Genomic DNA, 26,886 nt, shown 5'->3' on the forward strand with positions numbered 1-26,886 from the left:
GGTCGTCTAGGAACAAAAATAACAAGCAATTCCTATGCTGTTTGAAGTTATGCTATCTTTATTAATCAGCAGAAGCATTTAGTTACACTTTCCAAATGTGGTCATGAGAATTTTTGTTGTTAAGTAGATCAACATGACATCAGCAGAGGGCCACTATTAACTACTGCTACAAAGGGATGTGTTTAGGGACCAGTGTTGTGGGTAATATACTACAAAAGTAACGAGTTACAAAAATATATTACTTTTTTTCAGTAACGGAGGAATACATTATATGTAATATATTAGTCATTACAATTTAAGTAACTCAAGTTACAAGTGCATTAAAATGTGTTAATGAAAAAATGCCAAACCCACCCCAAATAAAGTGCAGCACCAAATCAAGTTGGAAAGCGAAGGAAAAGAAACTCTTTGACTGCACCTGTTTTCAGTGGCATTATTACTATTTTCAGTTTCTATTTTCCCAGAAATAACTCAGAAGTAACTCCAAGTAGTGTTGTTGTTACATTTCTAAAGCTGCAACTACTAATATAGAATTTATTACAATATTAAAGTAACATGCCCAACACTGTTGGGGACAGGTAAATAATCAAAGGTCCTCTCTGGATTTTCATGAGAAAAGAATGCAGTGTTTTTTGGTCAAATTTTCAGCTGTAAGGAAGTTGTATCAAATGTGGTGATAATGTCATTGTAAATATTGTAATTTTAAACCACCAAAAGACCCATCTAAAATGTAAATGTGATTTAAGTATTTATTTTTGTTTAATTGCAAATTTGTCTTTCTAATCAGTCATCTTTAAATGGACCATAACCATAGCTGTTTGCATCCTTATTACGTAAATAAAACAAAAAAGAGTGGTTAAATTCAGTTCATTTATTCTCAGAAGTTAATAATAAGTAGAAGTAATACATGTTTAAGGGAGTCAATGGCGAAACAGTCTTTTGAACCACGCCCTCTGTTTCTTCTCCAGTTCTTGGTCCAGAGCTCTAAACCATCTTGTGCAGCTGCTCGGTCACATCGCCATTCCTCTTCAACGCCATTTTGAGATCCTGTGTCTCCTTCAGCATACATGCCTTCTCTTCTTGAAGTTCAGACATGGCTTGTTTGTGGGAGGCCTTTTGTTCCTGTTCCACTTGTTTGATTTTCTTCATCAAGGCTTCTTTTTCAGATTCTTTTTCTCTAAATTTGTTCACAAGGTTTTTCAAGAGAGGTTTTCTCCACCTCCCAGTTTGTGGATGTCTGGACGGCCTCCTCTGTCATTTCTTTAATCCGTTTCTTCAGTCGCTGAATCTGCTCGACCATTCGGGCTTTCTGCTCAGCTTCTTTTTTCAAGTGACGGCCAAGCACAACAGTTTTGTTCTTTACGTTGTCCAATTCCGCTTCAAGTTTTGCAGATGTCTCTCTCAAGGCTTGATTGTCTGCCTCTTTCTTTTGCAACTCATCTATTTGCTTCAAGAGTGTCTGCTTCTCCAACATAGACTGTGCTTCATTGTTTTGCAGCGTACCCTTGAACTCATCTATTTGCTTCAAGAGTGTCTGCTTCTCCAACTTAGACTCTGCTTTGTCCCTTTGCAGCTTATTTCTCAGCCGCTCAGTGTCCTTCAAGAATGTCTGTTTTTCCATGTCCCACTCTTGTGATTTTTGACTCGCAGCTACAGTCACCTTTTCTAAGCTGTCAGTCCTTTGATAAACCTCATTCTTCAAGGCCTCTATTTCTGCATTCTTGTCCATAATCTGTTTTTTAAGCTCAAAAGTCTCTTTTGTGAATGAGGCCGTCTCCTTTTCAGAGTTTTTGAGGGCCTCCTTGGTTTCCTCCAATTCTTCTTGTAGCGCTTTCATTTTTCCACTATTGGTTAATTTCATTGGTGTGCACTTCTTTTAAAGTAGCAATTTCACCCTGGAGTTCACTTTTCATCGTGCCCTGCTCCTGGAGAAGCTGGTGTAGTTGTGTATTGTACAATTTGGATTGAAGCTCCTGACATCTCTTCAGGTCCTCCATGTCTTTCAGCAGAACAGTTTCTCTTGCTTTAGCCACTTTAGCCACGGAGGCCTGGGTTGCCAGTTCAAGCTTCAGCTGCATCAAAGTCATGCATCTATTGTCCTCTGCTCTCTGTCTTAACTTGGCTTCATTGGCAACTTCTTCTTTTAGAAGACAAATCTCTTCTTCCATTGTCTTTTTCTCCTCCTCAAACCTTTCTTTGAGACCGATTTGAGACTTGGTGAAGTTGTCTCTCTCAGCTTCTTTCAGTTCTTTGAGGTCATCAATTTGCTTTTGTACAGCCTCTTCTCGTGTTTTTGCTGCTGCAGCCTGGAACAACATTTCAAGTTTCAGGTTTACCAGCGTCATGTCCCGTTCATCATCAGCTTTCTATCCTTAGTTGGCTTCTGTAGCGACCTCCTCTTTAAGGCGAGCTATTTCCTCAAGCAAAAGTTTTTCTCTCTGCTGTGAGTCATTAAGGAGGTCGTTTCTTGGAAACACATTCTTGGAAGGACCTTGTGAAACCCTCTCATTCTGGTCAAAAACTAAGGACATGTCCCTCTCAGCTTCAACTCTCCTTTCAGTTTGGGGGGCTTCGATCTTAATTGAAGTCCTGTCATTTCATCAGAAGATGAAGCCTTCTTGGAAAGACCTGGTGAAACCCTTTCATGCTGGTCAATTAAGAACTAGGAACTTGTCCCTCTCAGCTTTCTGCATTTGCTCCTCTAGGCTAAAGTACCTAGAGTAGACCAACTCGCAGAGGTGGGAGTAAGTCACTAAATGCAAGTCTCGAGTCAAGTCGTGAAGGTTCAAGTCTCAAGTAAGTCCAAGTCAATCGGTCATGGGGTCAAGTCAAGTCAAGTCAAGTCATAGCTTTTGTCAAGTCAAGCCAGCGTGTCTACTTTTCATGTGTTTAATCTTGAAAATAATAAGTGCTTTCTCAAGATATAGTAATTTTGAAAATTTAGGCTGAAATCAAATTTTAAAAACTCATGGATTTGGATTTAAAGTCTAATTAATATTTAAACGGCACAACATTCAAAATATATGTATTATGAATAAACAGTCTATGTACAAAATTGCTGGGACAGCATTTTAAGGAAGGGGGCCCGGGGGGCGACTTAAAAAATATGAAATATAGTATTTTAAATATGAGCTGCTTTTCCCTGCAGTCTGAAAGGTAAATATAAAATAATATTTTTATTTTTGTTAGTTTCTGGCAGTTTTTCTATCAGTGGTTCCCCTGTACTGCCCCAGCCCCTGTATACTCAGATTCGCCCCTGCTCAAAGTAGATTCTGCGTAGCCTTCAGTCCCGCTGTCACTGGGCTCTGTGCGGATGCGTAAACTAGCCACTAAATGCTGTAAACTTTGTGTGAACACCTTGAAACATCGAAAAGCCCCAAGATTCCTGTTGATTAATCAGCTCGTACACATCGTCGTTCTGGAGGCCGCCCGTCTGCGCTGTAGGTCCAGTCCATTGTTTCAAACATTTTTCTGTCCGTAAATCTCCACCTCTTCACTCTGTTTAGGAAACTTTTAATGCACGTATTTCGACCTGGTATTTCCTCCTGCCTTTACGCGCTGTATTGATTAGACTCTCTCCGTCGGTAAACCGAACACGCATGTGGCTATTACCATAATGTAAACATAGATGCGCCGCTTTTACGCAATGAATCCTGATCTTTCGACAGTTTCACTCAAATAAATAATAACTATAAAGTCACAGCAAGTCATTGAGAGTCATTGGCCTCAAGTCCAAGTTAAGTCTCGAGTCACAAACAGCAAGTCCCAAGTCAAGTCAAGTCTTTTTGCAGCTTTGGTCAAGCAAGTCTCAAGTCCCGAAAATTGCGACTCGAGTCTGACTCGAGTCAAGTCATGTGACTCGAGTCTCCCACCTCTGCCAACTCGTCCTCATGGGAAGAGTAGTCAGCCCAATCTAGCGACTTTTTGGCAAGTTTCTGAAGTGTGTGTGCTCTTTCAACCAAGGTTCAGTGCGAAATGAGCTTTCCGTATAGATACAGACGGCATCTCGTCATAGAAGGGGGCGTGGCTTCGCCGAGGGGGAAAATAGAATCTTTAGAGAAACACAATTGTCCACTCTTTTTTGCCATTTTCTGGTGGAATATCAACTTATTTATCTCATACAAATAAAGTCAAGTGTAAATTGGGCCCATATGGATATTTTCTCACTGCAGATTGTGCAGTAGAAGTGAAAAAACGGCAGTTGTAGCAAGCGCTAGCTAACGTTAGCATTAGCCCGATGCTAACATGTAGCATCAAGTTAGCATTCTCCGTTATTTATGTATTTATGGGCTGTTGAACCACTTTGCTCCTCCCCATGTCTTTGTATCATTATTTAGTGGAAACTATATTCAATGAAATCAGTCAAATGACTTAAATGTCATTTTTTTTCTGATCGGTATTGTGATAGGGTTAAGATTCAGTTTAGAGCATATTTTAAACTTATCTAACGGGGTCTAGGGCACCAGCTAGCCATGTCTGGGTAGGCGTTGCCTTGAATTAACAAAAGTTTGGAAATGCAACAAAAATTCCTTCCTGCCAAAAACTTCATTGAGTTTAGCCACACATTGGTCACAGTCCTGTTGTACATGTGGTGAAAATGACAGCCAGTATGCGATCGCATCACCACTAAGGCGAGTGGAGAGTATTGTAGCTGTTGTCCATCCATCGCCGTGGAAACATGGCGGCAAATCCACTCGATAGTGAACTACACTCCTTGACGTGTCCCGCGGGGCTGCTGCTGCGCCTGCCGGAGCATTGCCATTAACACGGGGGTTGTTGCCCTCAACTCCTTCTTCTGGCGCCCGCCGTTCCCGCGACATGCTGATAAAACTGTCCAACTAAAACAATCAAGTGGCAACTCTGGGTCTGCACAAAAAATCGTAGGCTACGATCTTGTATTGCCCGGCAAGATGTAGCTAGTTGACTGTCCTGGCTAAGTTAGTTAGCATCGACTAAGGTTAGCAAAAAAAACAACACCAATCTGTAACCCTGATTTGTTGTAGAGTGGATAGTCTATAGGCTGTGGGCATGTCAGGCGGGTCACATGTAGCGATCTTTGTGTTCTATATATTTTGTAATCTTCCGTGGTCACCAAAGACCAGACGGCAGGACAGTTTCAGCTTAGTTTTATTTTTTTTCAACGTAGTTCCTGCCAGTCAGGGTTGCCAGGTCTGGGCAGCCAAACCCGCACAAAAATATCTGAAAACCGCGGAAAACCCACGGACATATGGCGCGGCTGGAAGTTTCAATATTGTTTACTAGTTAACAGAGCCCATGTGCTCCTGCGATGATGAGAAACCGCCCCTATTTCCCCCCCTTATTGAAAAAGCAGCTCACAGAGCCTTGGATTTGCCTCCGAAATAGTGATTTTGATCAAGTCAACATTGATTACAGCAAGGCAAAAAATCGCGGACAGTTTTTTTCACCCGCGGATTGGCTTCAAAAACCGCCCAATTCCGCGGTTTAACCGCGGACCTGGCAACACTGCTGCCAGTGCCAACCATAGACTGTAAAAAAAAATGGACGTCTTATGCTCACTCCTCCCCGTTTACCAGATTGACCACGGCCGTGGGGCAATTCATGGCGGATTTACAGGCTCCCCCTCCCCAGCTCTGACGAAGCATGTTCCTAAAAAGGACATACGGGCGGGATTTTCACCGTAGACTCGGCCCTTGCGTGACGTGTAGCTCGCGCTGCTCCAATGCTAACAGTCCGAGCCTCGTTAAGTACGAGATTTCAAAAAATCATATTACGAAAACCAGCCTGGTTTCATATATTGTTATTAACCCAGCGTTATCTCAGGAGGAAGATCTAGCCTAGTCTAGTGTTGAAACAATTGAAACCAGGCTTTAAAGTAGTTTTTAACGTGTCTAAACTCCAATGCTTTTCAATGGGGGCCTAGCGGCTATATGGAGGTACTGCAGCAACGGCGGAGCAATGGCGGCCCCCACGTTTGTGGTCAAAAAGCAGGGCAGCCAGCGGCCATTGGTGCCAACCGGCGCGCACGCGCGCTCTCTAAAACGCTCTCCCCCTCGAGGCTGAACCAGACACAGCAGGGTCAGACGAAATAACATGCATTTGACCCACAACACAAATCTTATTTTACACAAGGGACATAGGCTACTGAAGCATCAAATAATGGGCTCTGGTTATAAACCATCTTTTCTGGGGTGGCACTTGGGGAAATGTTTGAAAACCACGGATGTAGGCCTACACAAAATAGGACCATATCTCCTGGAATGAAGGTGAATTGGTAAAAATCCGACAATCTCACAATAACAGTTTTCATTCAAGGATGACAACACAAGATAAAGTTTGAGAAATAAATTACTGTTTTATATCTCATTTTCACTTGACAAACCATGTTATGTGCTTGTCGTCACAAGTAAGAGCCTTTCGGCTGGCAGTGTCCACAGCTCCATTGATGTGAGCTCCGACATTGAAGTCAGCCCGTCTGATCATGAGCCGCATTCCTCCAAATGCTCCTTCGCCGAAGCCAAAGGCACACATAAGATCGGATTGCACACACACATGCTGAACATTTAGGGTAGGTTCAGCAAAATATAGCAAAATATTGTATACCTCATTTACAAAAACCTCAAAAGGAAACACAGGCATACAATTATTATGCTTATGATTATTATTCTAATTGATTTACAAAAATATTATATTCAATAACACTTTGCCATGTGTTTAATGTGGCCCCCCTACTCCTCTGAAAGCATGCACTCTGATTCTAGATCAGTGTCTACAGTTTCTGTGGTGTTAATCCTCTTCATCCTGACTGATATTCCTTTTTTAGCCTCTTCCCACAGTAAATGATATCAGTCCTTATTCGGGCTTGCTCCCTTTGCCACAGTGTGATCAGTCGGCCCTGTCCTGTCAAATTTACACTGAATTGAGAGTTTGAGGGTGCTACGCCCATTTGTCCTTCAATAAGGAACTTCTGATTCAGCATTATTCAATCCACATTCATCTTTTTACACATATTATAAATCCATCTTCTCCTGGTCTTCCTGTCTCACTTCTTAGAGACTTAAAATGACTGACAGCACCTGTGGGAGGTGCAAATGTGACACTTAGTTACAATGATCTTCTTAATGTTCTTTCTTATTCGTATTAACTCTTGCATGCAGTCACTCCAGTTCCCTTCTTGTCTGCTTTGCCTTGTAATGGGAAAGTATGTGGATTTGACACATTGGAGTGACACGTCTGTTTTCACACTTTACAGAGCATCGCATGAAGCATGACAGGAGGGAGGAACAGCGTGGTGAAGTGGCTGAAGAGAGTCCCTCAAGTAGGAAGATGGAGGAAGACAAAGGTTTGGAGTACAGGGTTGCACAATTCATCACAATCAAATCAAAATGCCCTATCTGAACCTTAGGCCTCCATACAAACATGCTCTTAAACCAGCATGTAATCTTGTGTTTGTTTAGCTGAATCACAAATCGAGTTTGTACCTTTCCAGTTTTTTTATACCAATACTTTAACAATACTTGGTTTGCGATATGGGTACCCGAATGATGCTTTTTTTGGATACATCTAGGCCTACTAGGAGTAATGAGGGGAATGCTGCCAATGTCTTTTATCTGGGCCTATTTGACTTCCTCTTAACACACACATATGCTGCCGCTGAGGCGGTGTCTCTCTGTCACTCTCAAACTTTCACTCATTATCCACTCCTCTGCCTGCGTTTGAACCCAGAGCCTCTCTTCCTCCCACTCACGACCCCCCTCTCTAGAGCTTTCACCCTCCTGACTTTGTTTCCTCTTCCTCCCCGTCCTTCCCCCCCTGTGTTGTCTGCCATATCCTTATCTCTCAGCGTGGCTTTTTTTTTTCCTCATAGTTTGCACCCTCGGCTTCTTTATTTTTAACACCGCCATTACACCCGTGCTCACTGTCCTTGCACTTATTAGACAACCCCTCTTTTAAGTAATACTTCCTCTATTGCCAGCCTCCTTCGCTCGCTCCCCTACAATGTCCAAATGAGTTCCCTTTTTTGAAGGTTGCACATGCTTTCACACCCTTTTTTCGTAATCCACATTTTGGAACATCGTTTTAGTTTTTTCCGGTACATGATTTGAGCTGTGTGTTTGCAGTATGTTTGTCGTATTTAGGTCAGACAACATCTTGGTCCTGTTGGAGACAAATGGAAAATTCTGAATGAGGTCTGACATTGCGGATTTGTTTGCAGTCCAAGTTTAGACATCCCCCCAGTTTAGCGCTTGAAACTCTGCCGGTAACGCAGAAATATCCCAGGATCGCCGTGGCACGTCTGGAAGTCTGAACGATTTTCTTGACATTTCCCAATGCCCCACGGCACCCGGGCTCCAGCTAACACACCCCTCTCTCCTGCTCCCAGTTCCTCCCTCACACTCTCTCTCCCTCTCAGTCCTCATCTGCACCTCAGCGCTGTAACATGCTGCCTCAATGCAGCCGACGCACAGAGCTCTAACTACAAGATCACTTCTCTCTCTGTCTCTGTGCCACAGGGAGAAAACAGCCAGCCTCTCTGCGCGAAGAACTGGCAGAGGAAAGAAGCTTAGGAGAAGCGGCCGAGGATGCGAGACAAATCCAAAGAGCATGTGTGCAAAAAGTTGGCTCTCTTTCAATCAGCTGCCCATTCACCCGTGAGCGGCTAAAAAACTTTTCTTTTTTTTTTGGACCGAGGAGGAGGAGGGGGAGAAGGGGGGGGGGGGGTCGAAGGGGGAACGTTTCTTTGTGTGTTACTGTGTTTTGCGAGTGAGAGCACGCTGGCAGGTCCACATGTGGCAGGAGGCTCTGTGGACGCGCGGACGATACCTGCTGGAGAAGAGCGATGCCGGAGGCGGGGGAGGACGAGGAGAGGGGACAGAGGCGCCCGAGACTCTGGCCGACGGTTACGCGGGCTTCCAGGCGGCGGACGCGTGCCTGGAGGCAGAGAAGCCCCAGGACTGGCTGTACGAGTCCTACTACAGAATGAGCCAGCAGCATCCGCTCATTGTGTTCCTGCTGCTGATCGTCATGGGAACCTGCCTGGCACTGCTGGCGGTCTTCTTCGCGTCTGGGCTGGTAGGTAAAACGGGGGCTTGGCATGAACTTTTTTGTTGCCTTTTCAAAAAGTGCTTGAATGTGAATTTAAATGCTCCCTTTGAACGTGTTACATGTGGTCATCGATCATCGTTTTCCTCGAGTTTCATCACAATAACTTTTGAAGGCTGGTCATAAAATACATTATAATATGGCATCAAAATCTCAGCCGGTGTATGCATAAAGGCCAAAATAGCAAATGGAAGTAAAAGCGGTCCCAGCTTGTGGCTTGTGTTACTAATGTTTCAGGTAAAAGTTGTACTTCTTTCTGGAGAGGCAAATGAACGAAAATAGGTGTCCAAACACTGTGCTTGGAAAAAATAGAAGCTCTTATTTTGGGAAACTGGAAAATTAAAAATGGCACAGCTGCTTACTTGCATATATTTGTAAGGCAAATGTTACTTAAGCGTTAAAAAGGTCACAGTAGTGAATATAATGTTTTTTCCTATTACTTGGGAACAAAATAACAAAATAACACACAATGGTCAACATACATGCAAGCTATTTTGACAAACGTTTTACCCTTTTGAATTGAAAAGTAAAAGTTAAGCTTGACAAGTGTTTTAAAGTGGCTGAATGTTGTATTACATTTTGTTTTCTCACCTTTTATCTCTCCCCCACTTGTCTCGTTTTATTTATCTTATATACTTAGTACATTTTTGTAGAGGATAACAAGAGCCGTGTTTCTTAAGAGCTGTGACTATTTTCATGACATAATGACTGGCTCTTGTGGCGTTTACCGTCAATGGCCGTACCCAATTGTGAGGCATGACAAGGAGCGCCTTTTACGGTTGATTCCAGGGGGGGTCTGCGCGCACATGTGTATGGGTGATGCGTCGACACGAGGGGCTGTGAAGCGCCACTTGAAAAAGCGGCACCGGACTGACGGAGTGTGTTGAGAGTGTGGGATGAGAGTTGAGTTCACAGCTGCGTGGGTGTCAGTGTCTTTGTCAAGTGAAAAGTGTTGTTTTGGCCACAAACACTCCACCATAAACACGGGCTATTGTTCTAAAGTGCTGCTATTGTGTTTTGATTTTCTGTAAAAGCCCTACAAATGCAAATCCCACCCGCCGTGACTCTGTTTTTGTTCTTTCAATCATTGTTTTGCTGTCATTTTCATACTGCATGTCTTGTCCAAGGCAGTGCGCAGGCGTATGCCCCCCGATGTGGCTGTCACTGAGGTCCCTGTTACACTCATTGCCGCTCTATACTGTTGTTGTCCCCTGGAGAACCTCAACTTGAATCAATGCGCTTACATCTATTTAAGACCAATCAATGGATTTCATTGCCTTTGGCCGCTCGATTCTATCCTCCAGGCTCTTCTCGGCTTGTAAGGTGTTAGACGAGTGTCTTCACAGTGCCCCTTAATAATTTCTCATCATTCATAATGTCAATAGAAGGAGTCATTTCTCCTCGGGCTCCAAAATTAATCTCAATTGAATGAAAGCATTCTTTGAATCTACGCATTGGCTGCAAAAATGTATTGGTATCACTTTAGATTAAGGTGTTCTCATTAAGTATTAATAAGCATTAATAATCAACATAGGGTAAGGGTTAAGGTCAGGGTTTGGTTAAGAGTTGGCTATGAATAAGCCGATTATTAATGGCCTATTTGTTTGTTAACAGATAAAAGTATAATAAGCAGTGTGTTAATACTTTACAAGCATATTATTAATACTTATTAAGCACACCTTAATATACAGCGTTACCAATGTTTTTAATGTATTTAACCTTTGCAGCAGACGTTCTGAAATACCTGTGATTCTCTTATGAGTGTAGCTGACAGTTTATATTTCTGTCTGAGCATGTTTCACAACTTTCAGTGGGCAATAGTGTCAGTGTAATGTGTGTAAACAACAACAAGATGCTCGTCCTCAATTGGCTAAAAGGCTGTATATTAAGATGCGCAAATGATTTTACAATAAATCGAAGGACACAATGAATACACCAAAAAATGAGGTCACACGCTCTTAATATTTTGTTGGCATTGTTTCGATAAGCGTCTACAATGTCAAAAGAACCAGTGTTGCATTAATTTTTGACCAAGCTCTTGTATTGATGATGGGAGAGTGTGACCACTATGCAAATTGAACTCCAGCACACCCCAAAGATTCTCAATGGGGTTTCAGATCTGGACTCTGTAGTGGCCAATCCATGTGTGGGAAAAGAAGTCTCATGCTCCCTGAACCACTGGTTTACAATGCGAGCCTGATGGATCCAGGTATGTTCATCTTGGAATAGGCCGTCAGGGAAGAAAAAGAAATCCATTGATGGAATAACCTGGTCATTCAGGATGTTCAGGTGGGATAAGGCAGATCTCATTCTGTAGGCTCATAGTCTTAGTCCAGTGATTGTTTCAATTGATGCTCCTGGATGTTTTTGAAATATGTTCTGTGATTGTGAATATAATCGAAACGGCAATACTTGTCTGGAAAAACAAAAACATTTAGATATTTTCCCAAAATGACGAGGCTTTGTTTTCTCTCCAGTTTACTCTAAAGGATTTGCTGTCAGGCTTGCCCCGTGGCCATGGAGTGCTTGTTCAGTGGGGCGTTTGTATTTATTGGCTCTGAATGAAGAAGAATGGTAGGAATAAATAGGGTGAGGTATAGAGCCGGGGCCGGCAGTTAGGGAGCAGAGGATGTTGTTCTAAGTGTTCTGGCTTTATCACAGAGCCGACAGAGACCCAGCCAAAGCAGCACTAATGCTCCCAAAATGACTGCCCACCTTTATCTCCCTCTCCAGATCAGTGCTGAACCAAGTGAATGCACTGTTCTTCAGCCTCCACCCATAGTGTGCGCCTCTGTGTAAATGCTGTATGGTGTGTGGCTATTTTGGGGAAGTGCCTCATTTCCCTCTTTAGCTTATCTGCAGTTTTCTTTTTTTTGTTTTTGAGCTGATGAGTTTTTTTTAGAAGTTCCAGTGATTGTATTCATGTTTTAAAATCTAATTCAGTTCACTGTGCACTTTTTTTTTTGCATATTAGACATTATCACTTGAGAGAAGATTGAGGTTTTAACCACAGGGTCAGCAGGTGTTAAACATAATAAGACCTTACACAGGGCATTTTGCAGGGCTTTTTTTTGTAGTTGTCGAATTAGTTAGTAAAGCATTTTGGGTGGCTCGTTCAAGAGTAGTATTTTTCTTTAGATTATAAAACCATTTAGTCTATGGATGCAATATTATTGATTCTGATTCCGTCCGCTGGAGAAATGTATAGATGTGTAACAGAACCACCAACGCATACTGTATATTTAATGACATTTGCAACAAATGAAGGCTCAGGCTTCAGGCGAGATCAATTGCTCAATATATACCACGTTTTAGTGACATACAGTATTACATATAAGACTATCTCCCATATTTCTGTATTATATGGATATTTGAGTCACTTATTGATTTATCATAAATTATTCACGGTGCGTTAAAGTCACACTGTGGAACTGTCCGGGCTGTGCATTGCTCGGTCACAAGAGAAAATCAACAGATAACCTGTCCCTGTCCCTGTCCCTGATCCCACTCTCAGGAAAGATAGAGGTGAGCCCACTCTCAGAACCGTATTTTCCGGACTCTAAGTCTCTAAGTATAAGTTGCACCAGCCAAAGAAAGCGTAATGAAGAAAAGAAAAAGACACATATAAGTCACTCTGGAGTATAAGTCGCACCAGCCTTGGCATCTACCTGGGCCTGGAGGCGTAATTGCACCGTTTACAAGCCTCTCCCGGCAGCACGCTGTTCAAGCACCCATTTGCGAACTCATTCCTCTCGCTGTGGCCATCTAGCTTTTAGCTCGCGATTAGCTTTCTTTGTTTTCTTCAATGCAGTAAGAGTAACCTCCGCTTTTCACCAGTCCCTCACAAGCTTCTCGCTCACTCTAAACTTTCTTTTTGCTGCTCAATTACTGTTTTTTTTTAAATCTTCAGTGGTGCAGGAGCAGCAGATACTGGTACACAAGCCTAGAGCGCCCTCTGTCAGTGTGAAATGAACTACATGTGTGTTTAGATATTTTGATATATAAGTCACACCTGAGTATAAGTCGCACACCGAGCCAAACTATGAAAAAAAAGTGTGACATGTAGTCCGGAAAATACAGTAAATGCACCCAATGCTAACATTTTATTCTATTTTTGGGGGGTGAAATGTTGTGGAGCGTGGCTTTAACGTTTCCCATTGCATCTAAATTATGTGGTATAGTATGTCATGCTTCATTGGCTGTTTACCTGGAGAGTCTTCCCTACGTTTCCTTTTATAAGCATTTGATTGATGTCGGATGCGAGAGCGGGCTGTTGTGCCTCAATGATGGATCACCAGCCTCTTTTCCAGGAGCAGAAAGGTGAATGACTGAACTATATAAACACCGTGACGTCACGGCACCATTCGCACAGGAAGCAAAGACAAAAACATTTTCTGAGTGATAAATAAGAAAGCATAACTGAACGCAGATTGTTTTCTTTATGAATCTGCAACACATTTTTGTTTAAATTTGGGGCTTTTCTTGGTACTGTGGCTCCCTGAAGACATGCGTAGTAAATCACAAAATCGACCCTCTTTTCACGAATGAATGTATTATTTGTTTGTGTTCATACATGTTGTGTCAAGCTTGTGAATAGCTGTGTGTGTCTGAGTTTACTTTCCTCTGGGCCTAATATACTTAAATCCACATACATAGTGGTTAGGGCCGATTCGGTTCATTTTTCTCTGGTTCGAGTACTTAAACAACACCTTTTAGCATTATGTAGGGAAATAAACTATAACGATGCCCTTGAATTCCAAATAATATCATTTATTTTTGTGCTGGGATTGTGAAGGATTCATAAGATAGTTACAGGCTTGTGAATAAGACATATGTGGTTTATAGATGCTGTGAATATGCGTAACCAGTGGCAATAAAATTTGAATTTTATCTTTGATATGTCGCCGGGGTCCTGTAAGGTTGCAAATGGGCCACGTTCATGAGTTTAAATTGCGCTAATTGATTTGCTCTGTTTGACGAAGCGCTGATTTGCCTCCGAGGCCAATGTTGCGCTCTGATTATTCGTTTGGCCTGTCCCATGGTTCTGCGTCTGTAGCCAGCGCTTCCTTTTGCTAACTTGTACAACGGCACTGTATGTAAGCATTGCACTTTACACTGAACATTCATTCATCATGTTTTTTTTGTTAGGGTTGTTAGAATTCTTTCATTAAGTAGCAGCCATGTGATTGAAAACTGCCACTACTTTTTTCATATTTTAGTTCCAGACTGAAAGGCGTTAAACTTTGTGCCAATTTTGGTTAATGTGGCCAATAGTTCTTTAGATATTAGGTTTGTTATAGTCACATAACCTTTTCTTATTACTAACACCATGAGGACTGTCACAAATCATCATTCATCTCAGATACTTGGTTTTTCATTCCTAATCGCTATAGCAGCAGTCCCTGTGTTACATCACTGTGAAACCCATCTATAGACAGGGAAGTCAAATGCACTTGAACCGAGCTGTAAAAGACTTAGCCAGACTAACCGAGCGAATAATAATAAAACATGTTTTATTGCTAATTCCTGAAAATGTCTTCATCGTTTTTGGATTGGCGGTCCTCGACCTTTGATCATTTTCCACAGTCTGCATTTTAGCGCACTGCAAATGGGCACTTAGAGCGAAGAGTATGTTGATTATTAATGATATTCCATTTGGAGCGATTGAAAAAGCCACAAGTGTAGGATTACTATTTATTTCAGCGACATACTGCACTCGAGTGCCTGTCTACGTCGTGCGTATATAAGCTAATCCAATTGCAGTGGTTTTTGTCCCTTTTTGTGGCTGCCTTTCCCTCAATCTCCACCATACTCTCTTCCCTCCTGGCATAATAGCTAGACCAGACCAGGGTAGAAATGGAAATAATTGTTCTGGATGACAATGCAGTACATTATAGCAGGGAGGCAGCACTCTCGCTCTCAAAGCCATGTCCAGGAAAATGACTTTGAATGGGTTCAAAAGGGTTTTAACAAGCTTAAATTGCTTGCAAAGTGAAACATGTAGAATAGCCATTTTCCATATTAGCCAGACGTTCAAAAGTTGACTTTGCGCTTTTGTACCATTATATTCATTTGCGTCGTGTCAAAAGGAAGACTTTTACATTTGAACGGCAATTATCAATGGGAGAGCGAAAAGAAGTGATGTTTCGAAATAGTTTTAAATAAAGTTGCTGCATGCCCTTCGGTCTTGGAAAAGAATTTGCAGTCGTGCTGTATTGTGGCCATGGCGTCGACAGCCCCGGTCCCTTGGGATTTCTTCGCCAAAACCTGACTCACGCTACGTTTGCGGAGCTGGACTGTAATGGAGACAAAGTGCTTTCCAGCATTTGTTATGGGCAAAGAGCTTGTTCAAATCTGTTGAGTCCTGACATATTTTTCTTTCTGTAAAAGCCGCTCCAAAGTAAAGCAGGTTCTCTGGACTCGCGCATTGGTATTCACTTTACAGAAAAATAGCTGACATCGGATGGCAAAGTAACTGGATAATTCAGCATTTACGCCTGTTCAGACTGTCAACATAATTTTTCGTGGCTAAAGAGCAAGCTGAAATTGGAATATGTGGGAGTAGTTTCCTCGCAGCTAAAGTGAACTTATTTCGAAAAGCTGGGAGCAGCATGATAACTATTGTTGGGGGAGGGGGTGAAGCCTATTCATTGCCTATACAGTCAGTGCATGTCATGGGATGATTTACATGGCATTAGCTGCTCTAATATAATTGCTCTTGCAGACCATGAAGCCCCACACACAGACACACATTTCTGAGGTCATGGAAGGGTCAGATTTTTATAACAGAAGAGCAGAAAGATGAGGAGAGAAAAGCTGGAAGGGAATGCCGCCTGATTTATGGCAAGACTGATTAATTTGACTTTTCAGCGTTACATAATTTATTTTGAAAAGCTTCTGCCACCATTAATCTTTCATTCATCTTTGTAACTGTAAAAGAAGACACCTACGAGACAGTTTTTATCTGTCAGTGTGATGCGGCAAAAGATAAAAAAAAAACGTTTTTCCCTGTAAAAACCATTATGCAATAGATGAAAGCTATTGGTTAGGTGACTTAGGACTTATGGCGGCTGTGAGGATCCGAGTGATGCGCTGAGGGAAAAATGTGCTTTGCGATGTAAATGAGAGTGGTGGCACAGTGAAGTGTGAGTGAGTGAGAGTATGTTGCTGACTGGGACAGTGAGAGAGCAGAAGTGATGCTATAGCACATTCTCTGGGCTCAGACTGTCTGTCTGCCAATCTGTGTGCCGTCTGTTCTGCTGCTCGTGTGTGAGCCATGTTGTACATCTGACCCTCTGCAGCGACATGTTGTCTCTACTTAGTGCGGTGTCGTAACTTCTGGCCTGTTATTAGGACTGGGCAATATGGCGAAATATATATACATACTGTTACATCAGAGTAAAATAAAGGTTAAAGCCACATGACATTTCACACATGGTAAATAGAATAAAATACAAGCATTTATTTCATTACAGATATTTTTATTGTATAGTATAACCCCTCATTTAAGTCCTTCCTTGTCTTTCTTTTTGTCACGTTGTCACTGCTTTTTTTGTCACGTTTCTGTCACGTTTTCATTGCTTTTTTGTCAAGTTTTTTCATGTTTTCATTGCTTTTTGTAGCGTTTTGGCCACATTTCGTTTTTTTACTGTAATATAACTGATCAAGCCGCAAAAATGTGAACAATCATACGAGGAAGAAGCTTGCATCAATTTTGTAGGTCTCGGTGTTAAAACATGTTCACAAACAAACCTGTATCTTTGCTGTGAGCGGCTCATCTCTCCTCAGACCTGACTGTAACTTTACTGTGAGCGGGGACGTCTCCAGTCCAGCTCGTCTCCATGGCGATGTCGAGTAAAGGCAGCCAAAGATGAGATTTAAATAGGCTAGGTCCTCATTCAAATCCAGACCCACTGCAAAAATAGACTTCTCTGTGTCATGCAGGTCATTAGGAGCATATTTTGTGTTGCCGGGAACAGTGTGATCCAAAATGTTACGCGGTGTACCTTAAGACGGGGATGAATTAACTAAAAATCCTTTTTTTCAATATGTCGACAACATCTGAGAAAAGTCATTCTCACGGCTCCCAGTCTAATTTAACAGTCAATAATATGCCATTGTGCTCCTCCAAACCGGGGCCTGTCACTGCCGCAGAATTGACTGTCGACGTCACCATGTTGATACTTGGGATTGAAGGTTGATGTTGTGATGTCTATTTATCGCAAGTCATTTAGTTTATGCATTTTCCTTGTTTCTAAGGTGGTGTTGTCACTTTAGCCTGCTTCTATAGGGTCATGAGATACAAATACATTTAGCACTAACGGTTCATTTACTAGTTAATCCATTGTGACATTTTACATAATCCAACAATGTAACAAGAACTTTTGATCCGTTTATCCTCCGAGGTGTGACTTCTGAGGCAAATCCTGATCGATCCTGATTTTGTGTTTTGTAGAACACAGAGGACCACCTGACGTTCCTGATCACGGTGCCTGCCGCGCTCTTCCTCTTCCTGTCTATCTTCATCCTGGTGTGCATCGAGTCCGTCTTCAAGCGCATGCTCCGTCTCTTCTCTCTCCTCATATGGGCGTGTCTGGTCACTATGGGGTACCTCTTCATGTTCTCCGGAGGGATTCTTAGCCCATGGGATCAGGTAAATGACCCAACAATGTTTTTTTGTGTTGTTTTTGAGGATGCGTTTGTCGATGTACTTCTCTTTGTTTTATATTATTTTTCTCTTTTGTCTGGAATCCCATTGGGTTTACAATTCCACTGTCAAGACAGTCCAGCCAGATATTCAATCACATTTATAAAATTCAAACATTCAGACATTCATAAAAAGTAGTCTGGTGATGCAGTTGTGTATCATTTTTTTCTGCATGTGGCCTAAAAATACATTAACATATCTAATCAGACGACTTATCCTAGTGAGTGCCTCTCTCCTGTTCTTGTTAGATTTCCATTGTAGCGCGCATGCCTCCCAGAGCGTAGGATTAATTTGTGACTTATTAGTCCCATTGAGAGCTGGAGTAGAGCCGATCAGTCGACAGACTCATTTGTTTCCAGTGCCAGACTCCTTTCTCTCGTTGTCTCGAGATTCCTATTTTCTCACTCTAGCTCCCTGTCTGCCCCTATTTATCAGTTTCTATTTCTCTATCCCAGGCGCCCCGCCTACATCCCCTGAACACATACCAAATATATCCTCTCTATTCTCATTTGTTGCCTGAAGGGGCTATTCTTAACAGCTACATGCAAGCCCATAATCATTCTACATTATTAATCATTCTTCCTCTCTATAATGAGTTTCAGTTCCCTTTTAATTAATTCTATTTCATTATTTAGTGGTTGGATGCTAAAATTATATGATATTTTTTGTATTGGTAACAATTAATTTGACAATAAGGCCATACCGCCTTTGCTCTGCCAGATCCCATCAGACCTCGGAAGCTAAGCAGGGAAGGGCCTGGTTGATACTTGGATGGGAGACTGTTTGGGAAACACTAGGAAGCCTTGGTGACTGTAGTGAGTGAACGGTTGGTGGTTGGTCGGAGGGGCCGATGGCACAGGCTTGTAGCCTCGCTTCCGTCAGTCTACCCCAGGGCAGCTGTGGCTACAATAGTAGTTTACCACCACTGAGTATGGCCTCAATGAATAATGACAACAGTGTAGCACCTTGGTTTAAATGCAATACAAGTGTAAACCATGATTATTATTATTATTATTATTATTATTATTATTATTATTATTATTATTATTATTATTATTATTATTATTATTATTATTATTATTATTATTATTATTATTAGTTGTAGTAGTTAGTAGTTAGTAGTTATTAGTAGTAGTAGTAGTAGTAGTAGTAGTAGTAGTAGTAGTATTAGTAGTAGCAGTAGTAGTTGTATCTATTTGGCCCAAACCACTTTTGGTTTGGTTGCGTATGGTGAAGGCTGGAGCTTTTCAATATGGATTCTCTTGTGTTTGTGAACTCACAAATACCTTGAGAATTCAACTTGCAGGTAAAAATAAATAAAATAAATTTGTGTCCACTCTCACATAAAGATCAACATGTTTACTTTGCATATAATATAAACGAGTTTTCCATTTCCCCTTGAAAGCATAAATGGAGCAGTGTGTGGAGGGGGAGTGAGGGGTGTGGGGGTAGCGCCAGGTGAAGGGAGGGCGGGTACAAAGCAGGGTTCACTGCTGACACCCACGGATGAAGAATGTCAACCTGAATAGCTCATTGTGGCTTTAACAGTTAAACCCAAAAGCTCATTGCATTGATTGTGCATAGCCTGTAAGTCACTCCTGTTGAGCGATTCTGCTTGCACTCTCAGGCATGTTTTACAAAAAGATGGTCTGGTATTGGATCAGTGAGTTGGCTCTTACAGATGCCTGGAAAATCTGTGGTACTGGTATCAAAAAGCCCTATATAACTTAGAAGAGAATGAGAAGGAGTCAAGGCACTCCGGATTTGCAAAAATAGAAATGTTTTATTAATTCAATGAGCACCTTTCCTCTCAAACCCTAACTACTACAGACCTATTTCATTTCTTTCAATCACTGTGGTGCTGTTTCTGGGCATTCTTAAAAGTTTAGGCCTAAATTTAGGTTTACATCGCACTGGATGTCCCTGAGTGGTACATCCTTTATGTAAGCCTGAGTGTAAAACAGAGAAATAGTTTGAACTTTTTCTGCGTCACACTTTCACATCGTAATGCAGGAATAATTAGTGGAGAATGGCTGCTTCCTGAACCTGCTGTATGCGGTTTTTGAAAAGCTTTTTCGGAAGAAAAGGAGACAGAAAATAGGTTGGAGAGAAAAATCTACACGAGAAGCTAAGCAGACAAACAGTTGAAATTGCAGCCTGCTCTCAGTGGGTCGGACTTGATTGTGATTACTGCGAGAACAGCATGTCTGGTGGAGCACACTGAGCCGATAACAGCACAGGCCTGGAAAAGAGAGAGGAAGAGGCAAATAATGAAGCCAAGAGAGACGTGTGCCGCCTCTCTCTCCTCGGTCACTCACTTTTAACCCCGACAGCGCAGCTCAAACATGTAACCCTTCTCACTCCCACACCGTGAAAACAATGTCAACACACAACGCCAGCTCTGATATACTGTTTTGGAATTTGGTTAATTATATAGTTCATCTCCCTGCATGTTGTGATTGGCACACTGATCCTGCTATGTCGTTGACTGTTTAGCTTTGGACCTACTATTGTTTCAATCTACTGAGCTGAAATGAACCCCCTGATGATGAAGTGAGAGACATCTTCAATGGTTTTGCTAGAATATAGTACAAACTTGCACGCCCTACAGTCTGATGCCTTCTCCCGAGCCACGTCAGGTGTGCGATAATGAACTGTCATCGCCGTTGATTGCAAAATTTTCCGAGGGCTTATTTAATCCGGCGGTGATTCAACAGAGCCTGGATGACCATGGCATTATTCCAACCAAACATGTCAAGGACTGGAAAACTGCCAGGATCATCTACTCTGGATCTGACCGTCCTTTGAAAATCAAGAAATGTGCCGCTAAGGCACTCTCCAGTCCTGTCTCTTTAGCAACTTTACGTTTTATTTATTACATTTTAACCTCTTACCCCCCGCCTTCAGCTTGATCCAAGTCTAAAAGCTTCTCGACTCATTTGAAAGATAAGACCTACAAAAGTGAGTGTAACTTTTTGTCATGTCGCTGCATTTTTGTCCCATTTTTGGTCCCTTTTTGTGGCTTTTTAGTTTCTTTTTTCATTGCTTTGTCGCCGTGTTTTCCTAAAGTTTTCGTCACTTTTTTGTGGCCTTTTTTCATTGCTTTTTTTCCATTGGGTTGTTATGTTTTCATCTCTGTTTTGGCTTTGTGGCTTTTTTGTTTTTTTCCCAGCACATTTTTGTTCCGTTTTCGTAGCTATTTGGATTTTTTAGATTTGGGTAAAGCTTGGTTAAGGAGGTTAACAACAAAACAGAATATAGGAGAGAAATAACCAGAGTGTCTTCTTCTCTATATGTGGCGAGTTAATGTCTTTCCATGATATTTCAATTATTCTTTTTGCCAACCGTGACCTTTAATCTATAAGTGTCTGCAAATATAGTTCTAAAATCTTTCATATCTTTGGTCAATACTTGTAGAGGCAATGCTGATGAAGTCAAATATGCAGCTTTGTGCTCGCACCACCCTTTAAAGCGAATTACACTGTTGGCTGGGTCCAGCGCTCTTCAGGCCACCAGCTGCTGCGCGAGGCATTTGGGCCAAAATGAAAACTCAGCAACTGTCGAAACATTAGGCTTCCAAAATAGCAGCGCCTTACAGCATTACAGGTGTTGTAACTTCAGGGAGCTTTACACCTGGAACCAGCAAGATACAAACAACTGAGAAGGCTGCTGCGCTGTGTGGAGAGAGTGATTTAGGATTCAGGTTGTAGGGCAGTGGAGACGATGGAGCTCATCTGGGTTCACCCTCAATGGCAGACAGAAACATTTGACGCTCCTGAAATTGGACTGCCATTCCCAATTTCTTCTCACAGGCTGGAGACATGTTACACACTGCCACGGTCACCTCTATAGGCGCCGCAGCACGGGAGGTTATGGTCAGTAACTATAGCAATAGACAAAGAAATAGTGGCAGACGGCATGTGTTTCTTCTGCGTCTTGGTTTGGTTTCCCTAGTAACAGAAATCTTTTGCACAATATGTTTTTCTCATCAATAGCACAGGTGTGAAAATATGCCATGATTGCATTCTTGTTAGTGAAGATCTGTTCTATATATGTTTGCAGCCTTACTCATATAGCAGATATATAACGTTTTACCCCACATGCCCCTCAATGGTTAAGCTATGGTTAAATAGATGGATAAATACCACTTCTCCTGATCTCAAGATCTCCATATGGAAGAAAACCCACATTGAGAAACAACATTATAAACTTTGTCTTGTGTTTAATGCACTCCCATGCAAGCTACGTCCCGAGCGATGGCAGTTCATAAGTGTTTATACCGTGGTATATAACAGTTTACAAATGGAACATATGTGTTATAAAATGAGATTAAGTTGAAAAATAATTGATTGAATAATTGTGATTTTAATTATGGGTAAAATTACATTATTTTTGTATTATCGAGCAGCCAGTCACCAGTTCTAATCCATGTATCTTTACCGTGGTAAAACAGAGCACTTGGTCTTGGTCTTACTTCATCATGTACTAAATTTCAAATGAGTCTTGTCTGATTGAGCCCTTATCAGTGTGTGATCAGCATTTTCAAAGCCTGCACAATAGAATGACGGCGTTTTAATTAAAATCTCACATTTTGCCACGCTGCATCTGCACCAATTTTAATCAAACTTTCAGGGTCCTTGAAGAAAACATTTTCTCCCCAGCTGCTGCACATCCTGTTTAACCAATTCCTGTTTGCGAGGCATCGATCTCAACCTGAAAGTCTCAGGAAGAATCGGATGGGCCAGAAGCGCCTGGGGTCATCTCGTGCCTTAGTTCTGGCTCGGCTCAGTCCGGTCACTGGCACCCACCCTATAACAGGAAGTGTCGAACCAACAGCAGGAAGTGGACAGGGACTGAACAGGAGGCGAAGGCACGAGGTATCAATGAGCAAGGCAAGAGCTACATACGCCGACAGTTGTAAGGTCACCGACAGGCTTTGATAAAATGTCCCGGGAGTTCTATTCTTATCACTTCCTGTTTCAGAGATGTCACTTACATCACTGTTCTAGCTTAAAGAGTTCACACATTTTTCTCTAAGAATGCTGAGAAAGTACCCTACTCACTGCTTATATTTGAAGGATGGGAAACAGTGTGATGGCTTTATACAAAAAAATTGAACAATGAATCAATATCAATTGCTGGGGTTACAGAAGTGAGGACTGGAGTGAGGACCTATTTGTAGGTTACTCTGTTTCCAACACATCGGTAAATGTCAATGATGAATGGACTGAATGTGATTTTAACAAAAGGTTACCCACTGGGGAAAGGTGTGTCTGTGGCTTGTAAATACTGCCTTGGAACCCAAAAGCTAGTTGTGTAATAATAATAACAGTCGTTTTGTAATGTTTTCTTGTTTTTTTTCTCCATCTCTATTGTAATTGTGTGATTTAAGTCTTAGTATCTCCTTCCTAAGAGTATCTTCTCTGCAAATGTATCATTAGTCACAAACAAACATTGCTGGTCTTTGCTTCAGACTGAATTGACTCTGTGCATAACTTCAAATCACAACAACGCCGCCCAAGAAGTGACTTCCTGTTTTGATCCAGCACACCAAAATAAAAGCACCATCTTATTCATTAGTTCAGCAGTTCATTAGTTCAACTTTCTTTCTGCCTCACTATTAACAGACACAGCTCAAAAATGTGTGTATTTGGTAATATCGTTGTACTGTAGTAGTCTAAGTACCTGCTGAACTAATCAATGAGACGAGCTGTGTGCTTTTATTTTGACGTGCTGGATCAAAGCAGTAAGTCACTTCTTGGGCGGTGTTGTTGTGATTTGAAGTTATGCCCAGAGTCAATTGTGCATATTACTTTGTTTTTAGAGGGATTTTTTTTTTCTCCACAAGACAAGAGTGAGCCAATTGGTTGCAAATCCCTACAACTGATGACACGATAGCACGGTGAACGAGTAACTATACGTCCAGTTTAGGTACAGACAAAAATCAATGCGAGACCCGCGAATCATTAGACGACCATATCGTTTTGAGAAGTCACTATCAAAGCAAAGCAAAGTCGAGCCTTGTTAACACCAGGATTTTAGACAGACAGCGTGGAAATACCTGGTGCTGCAAGCCTGAAGCGACAGTTTCTCAGTTGTTAGAGCACTCATCCACAGATCTAAAAGTTCAGCGGTTCAAAACCATTCGCATACCGTCTTTTTGTCCTTGGGCAAGACACATAACTCTGCCTCCAGTGTCTGTGTAATCTGGGGGATGACTGTGAGTGCTTTGAGTGAGAATACAGGACAATGAATGCAAATTAGCTGATGGCTACAATTTGGTGTCGTCGTATGTGGTGTTCATTAACGTGCACTGTGCATAACAAAATTATTACAATGTAGTGAAGGATGTGTATTTGCTCTCGAAATAGTTGTATTATAACATTTTTACCAACCTTTCTTTCCTGTTTCCCTTTTTCACAGGTATCCTTCTTTCTCTTCATCGTTTTTGTCGTCTACACCATGCTGCCCTTCTCCATGAGAGGGGCAATCATCGCCAGCGCCATCACCTGCCTCTCACACACCGTTACTCTCAGCTTCTGCCTGGCCAGCATCACCGAGCTGGAACATTTGGTCTGGCAGGTGAGACCGATACCCGCTGAAATTAATGAACACAAAGGGTGGGACCCGGCAGCCGAGATTCAACGATGACCCTCTGGCGCTCTTTCTGTTGCGGCATCTGATGGTCTAATGATGGCCTCGTTTAACTGCAGCGTGAGGGTTCGTTTTGGGGAATGAAATTGTTGAGGATGTTTCACACACCATTAAAAGTGATGAGATACAACGTTTTAATAAGGTCCGGGTAGTAAAGTGCAGAGCCTGTCTTGTATTATGGTGACACTGCACATTCAACAAGGCCTCCAGAGTGGAATAAAGCACTTATGATGTGCCCCAACATAAGCTCTTGCCTATTTGCAGCTAGCCAGGGGTTTCTGTAGTAAAACAGTGCAGGTACAGTCAGGAACGTCTCTATTCACAGTCATTTTACGAAAGATTTAATGCTGGTTTTCAATGACAGCAACAATCTTTTTTTCTTTTTAAATCTTCTTTTGAGTTTGGGCAAGAAAAAAGTGTAGCAAAGTTAGTTGTTTGGCAAACCAATGTCTGCATAATTTGTAGTGCAGGCAATTGGAGAGCTAAAATGAGCCTGGTGGAGCTGTCTAGACACAGAAAAGCACCACCTCATGACATCAGCTGGTGAGAGGCAAGAGTTTTGAGCTCAGAAGGAGACAGACTGAATGTGCAGGATTACATGCAACAATGCAACTCCAGTTATTAGTTGTTATTGAGAGTACAACAAATCATTTAAGCATAACAACATCTTTAAGCTTCCAATTTAAATGGATTTATTATAATAACAAATAATAAATATGAAATATCAATTGTTCAGTCAGTCCAATTATCTTTATTGTAAATTGTACCATTATGAAAAGCACATACAGTAAATCATTGCGTTACTCTCAAACCCTTGATGCAAAAAAACAAGAGCGTCTTTTATTTACAGAGCGATATCAAGTACAAATAGTACATGTGCACAATTGGGGGCAGCAGAGGAAGTACGGGGGAGAGTTCAGCGCTTTGACAGCCTGGAGAGACGAAGCCGTCCTTCAGTTCAGTTGGTCTTAGCACGGACCGAGACGCCCACATACATGTATCATATAAGACCACGAAAAACATTCTCCACTCTGTTGTCTTTGATCACCATGTGTCATGGGAAGACATTTTGTGCCCTTGTGTTCAGCCTCAAGGCCAACCTTTTGATATGCAGAAGCTGAGCCACACTTTCGAGCGCTGGAGGCAGAAAGCGCTCCGTAATTGTGTGTTCGCGTAGGTTTAACAATAGACTGCTCGAGGTCATGGCACAGAATAATTATGTGTTTATAACCTTTTAAACCTCAATTTGTCATGTCGTTTACTTTTCTGTTGGCAGATTTTAGCAAATGTCATAATTTTTACTTGTGGAAACTTGGCTGGGGCGTACCACAAGCACCTGATGGACTTGGCCCTTAAGCAGACCTACCAAGACACCTGCAACTGTATCAAGTCTCCCATTAAACTGGAGTTCGAGAAGCATCAACAGGTTTGCATAGATATAAATTTTACATTTGTTTTATTATGCATTGGCTTTCGACAGCATATTAAGTGTGTAAATCAGTCATGTGTGTGGAGCCATTATGCAGTGACATTTGGTTTGACGCGTGCCCTGACATTAGCCATTAGTGCGACCAGGGAGCTGACACTCAAACTAGACATTAACAGATGGTCCACTTAATCCAGTGTAGGTTAAAGATTTATGAGGGCCAAGATGTTGAGTTATTTATCTGGGTTTCTGGTTTATCTATTCCAGTGGTCCTCATCTGGTCCAACTGTGAGACCTAGTTATAATCCTGATCGTGTCATTGTGACCTACCTAAGTTTTAAAAGTAGGTCAGTTTTAAAACAAACTTTTTTCTATGACTTTTCTAGCAAATGTTTGTAGACACAGTTTTGACTTTAAATGTGGTTAAACAAACACATTTTTACGCTTTTAAAAAAAATAGATCTTCCCCACCTTGCTAGTTCCTCGCCGTTGTTGTAGATAGACCCTAATGAGCCATAACAAAGTCATATAACCCACTGTAATGTAATTTCTCCTGTCCTGTAATCACACAATAAACTAATGAAGCGTGCTCTCGACCCCATCAGCTTGTGCATACGGGCTCACAGACACTAGAGTACTTCTGAATGAGATTTGGGGCTGAGGAGGTTTCTATTTTTAGCCGCGCACCCCAACCCTCTCCCTACTTAATTTGCTGCTGTGTTTTACGAAATGAGCCCGCGGTGTGTGAACAATGTAATGACCCTCTCTGCTGTGAGCCGCATTTATGACTCACGCCCCTTCGGGCCGCTTTTCACCCTTTTATTTCTTTTTTTTTTTTACCATACACGAACTGCCACACATGAAAAATTTAATCTAAAAATCACTCAAACACCCCCAAAACTGGGCCATTGTTAACACTGAAGTATAGCTCTTGGTATTTTTGATCTTTTTTTTTTCTTTTTGGCTTTGTTCTAAAATGGGGGACAGATTTACTGAAGTTGTAGAATGTTATAAAAAT

At 41.8% G+C, this 26,886-nt stretch overlaps 1 protein-coding gene across 2 annotated transcripts in view; it reads left to right on the forward strand.

The window, feature by feature from the left end:
* Positions 1-8,379: 8,379 nt before the first annotated feature.
* The window catches only part of adcy2b (adenylate cyclase 2b (brain)), a 50,800-nt gene continuing 32,293 nt past the window's right edge, over positions 8,380-26,886 (forward strand). For both annotated transcript variants that reach the window (XM_079571216.1, XM_079571215.1), the window contains exons 1-4: positions 8,380-9,051; positions 17,537-17,734; positions 24,212-24,370; positions 25,719-25,868. In XM_079571216.1, the coding sequence (XP_079427342.1) occupies positions 8,767-9,051; positions 17,537-17,734; positions 24,212-24,370; positions 25,719-25,868 (792 nt within the window). In that variant the 5' untranslated portion in view covers positions 8,380-8,766. The remainder of the gene's footprint in view (positions 9,052-17,536; positions 17,735-24,211; positions 24,371-25,718; positions 25,869-26,886) is intronic.

Source organism: Gobius niger, assembly GCF_951799975.1.
Source record: "Gobius niger genome assembly, chromosome: 14".
Taxonomy (NCBI): Eukaryota; Metazoa; Chordata; class Actinopteri; order Gobiiformes; family Gobiidae; genus Gobius; species Gobius niger.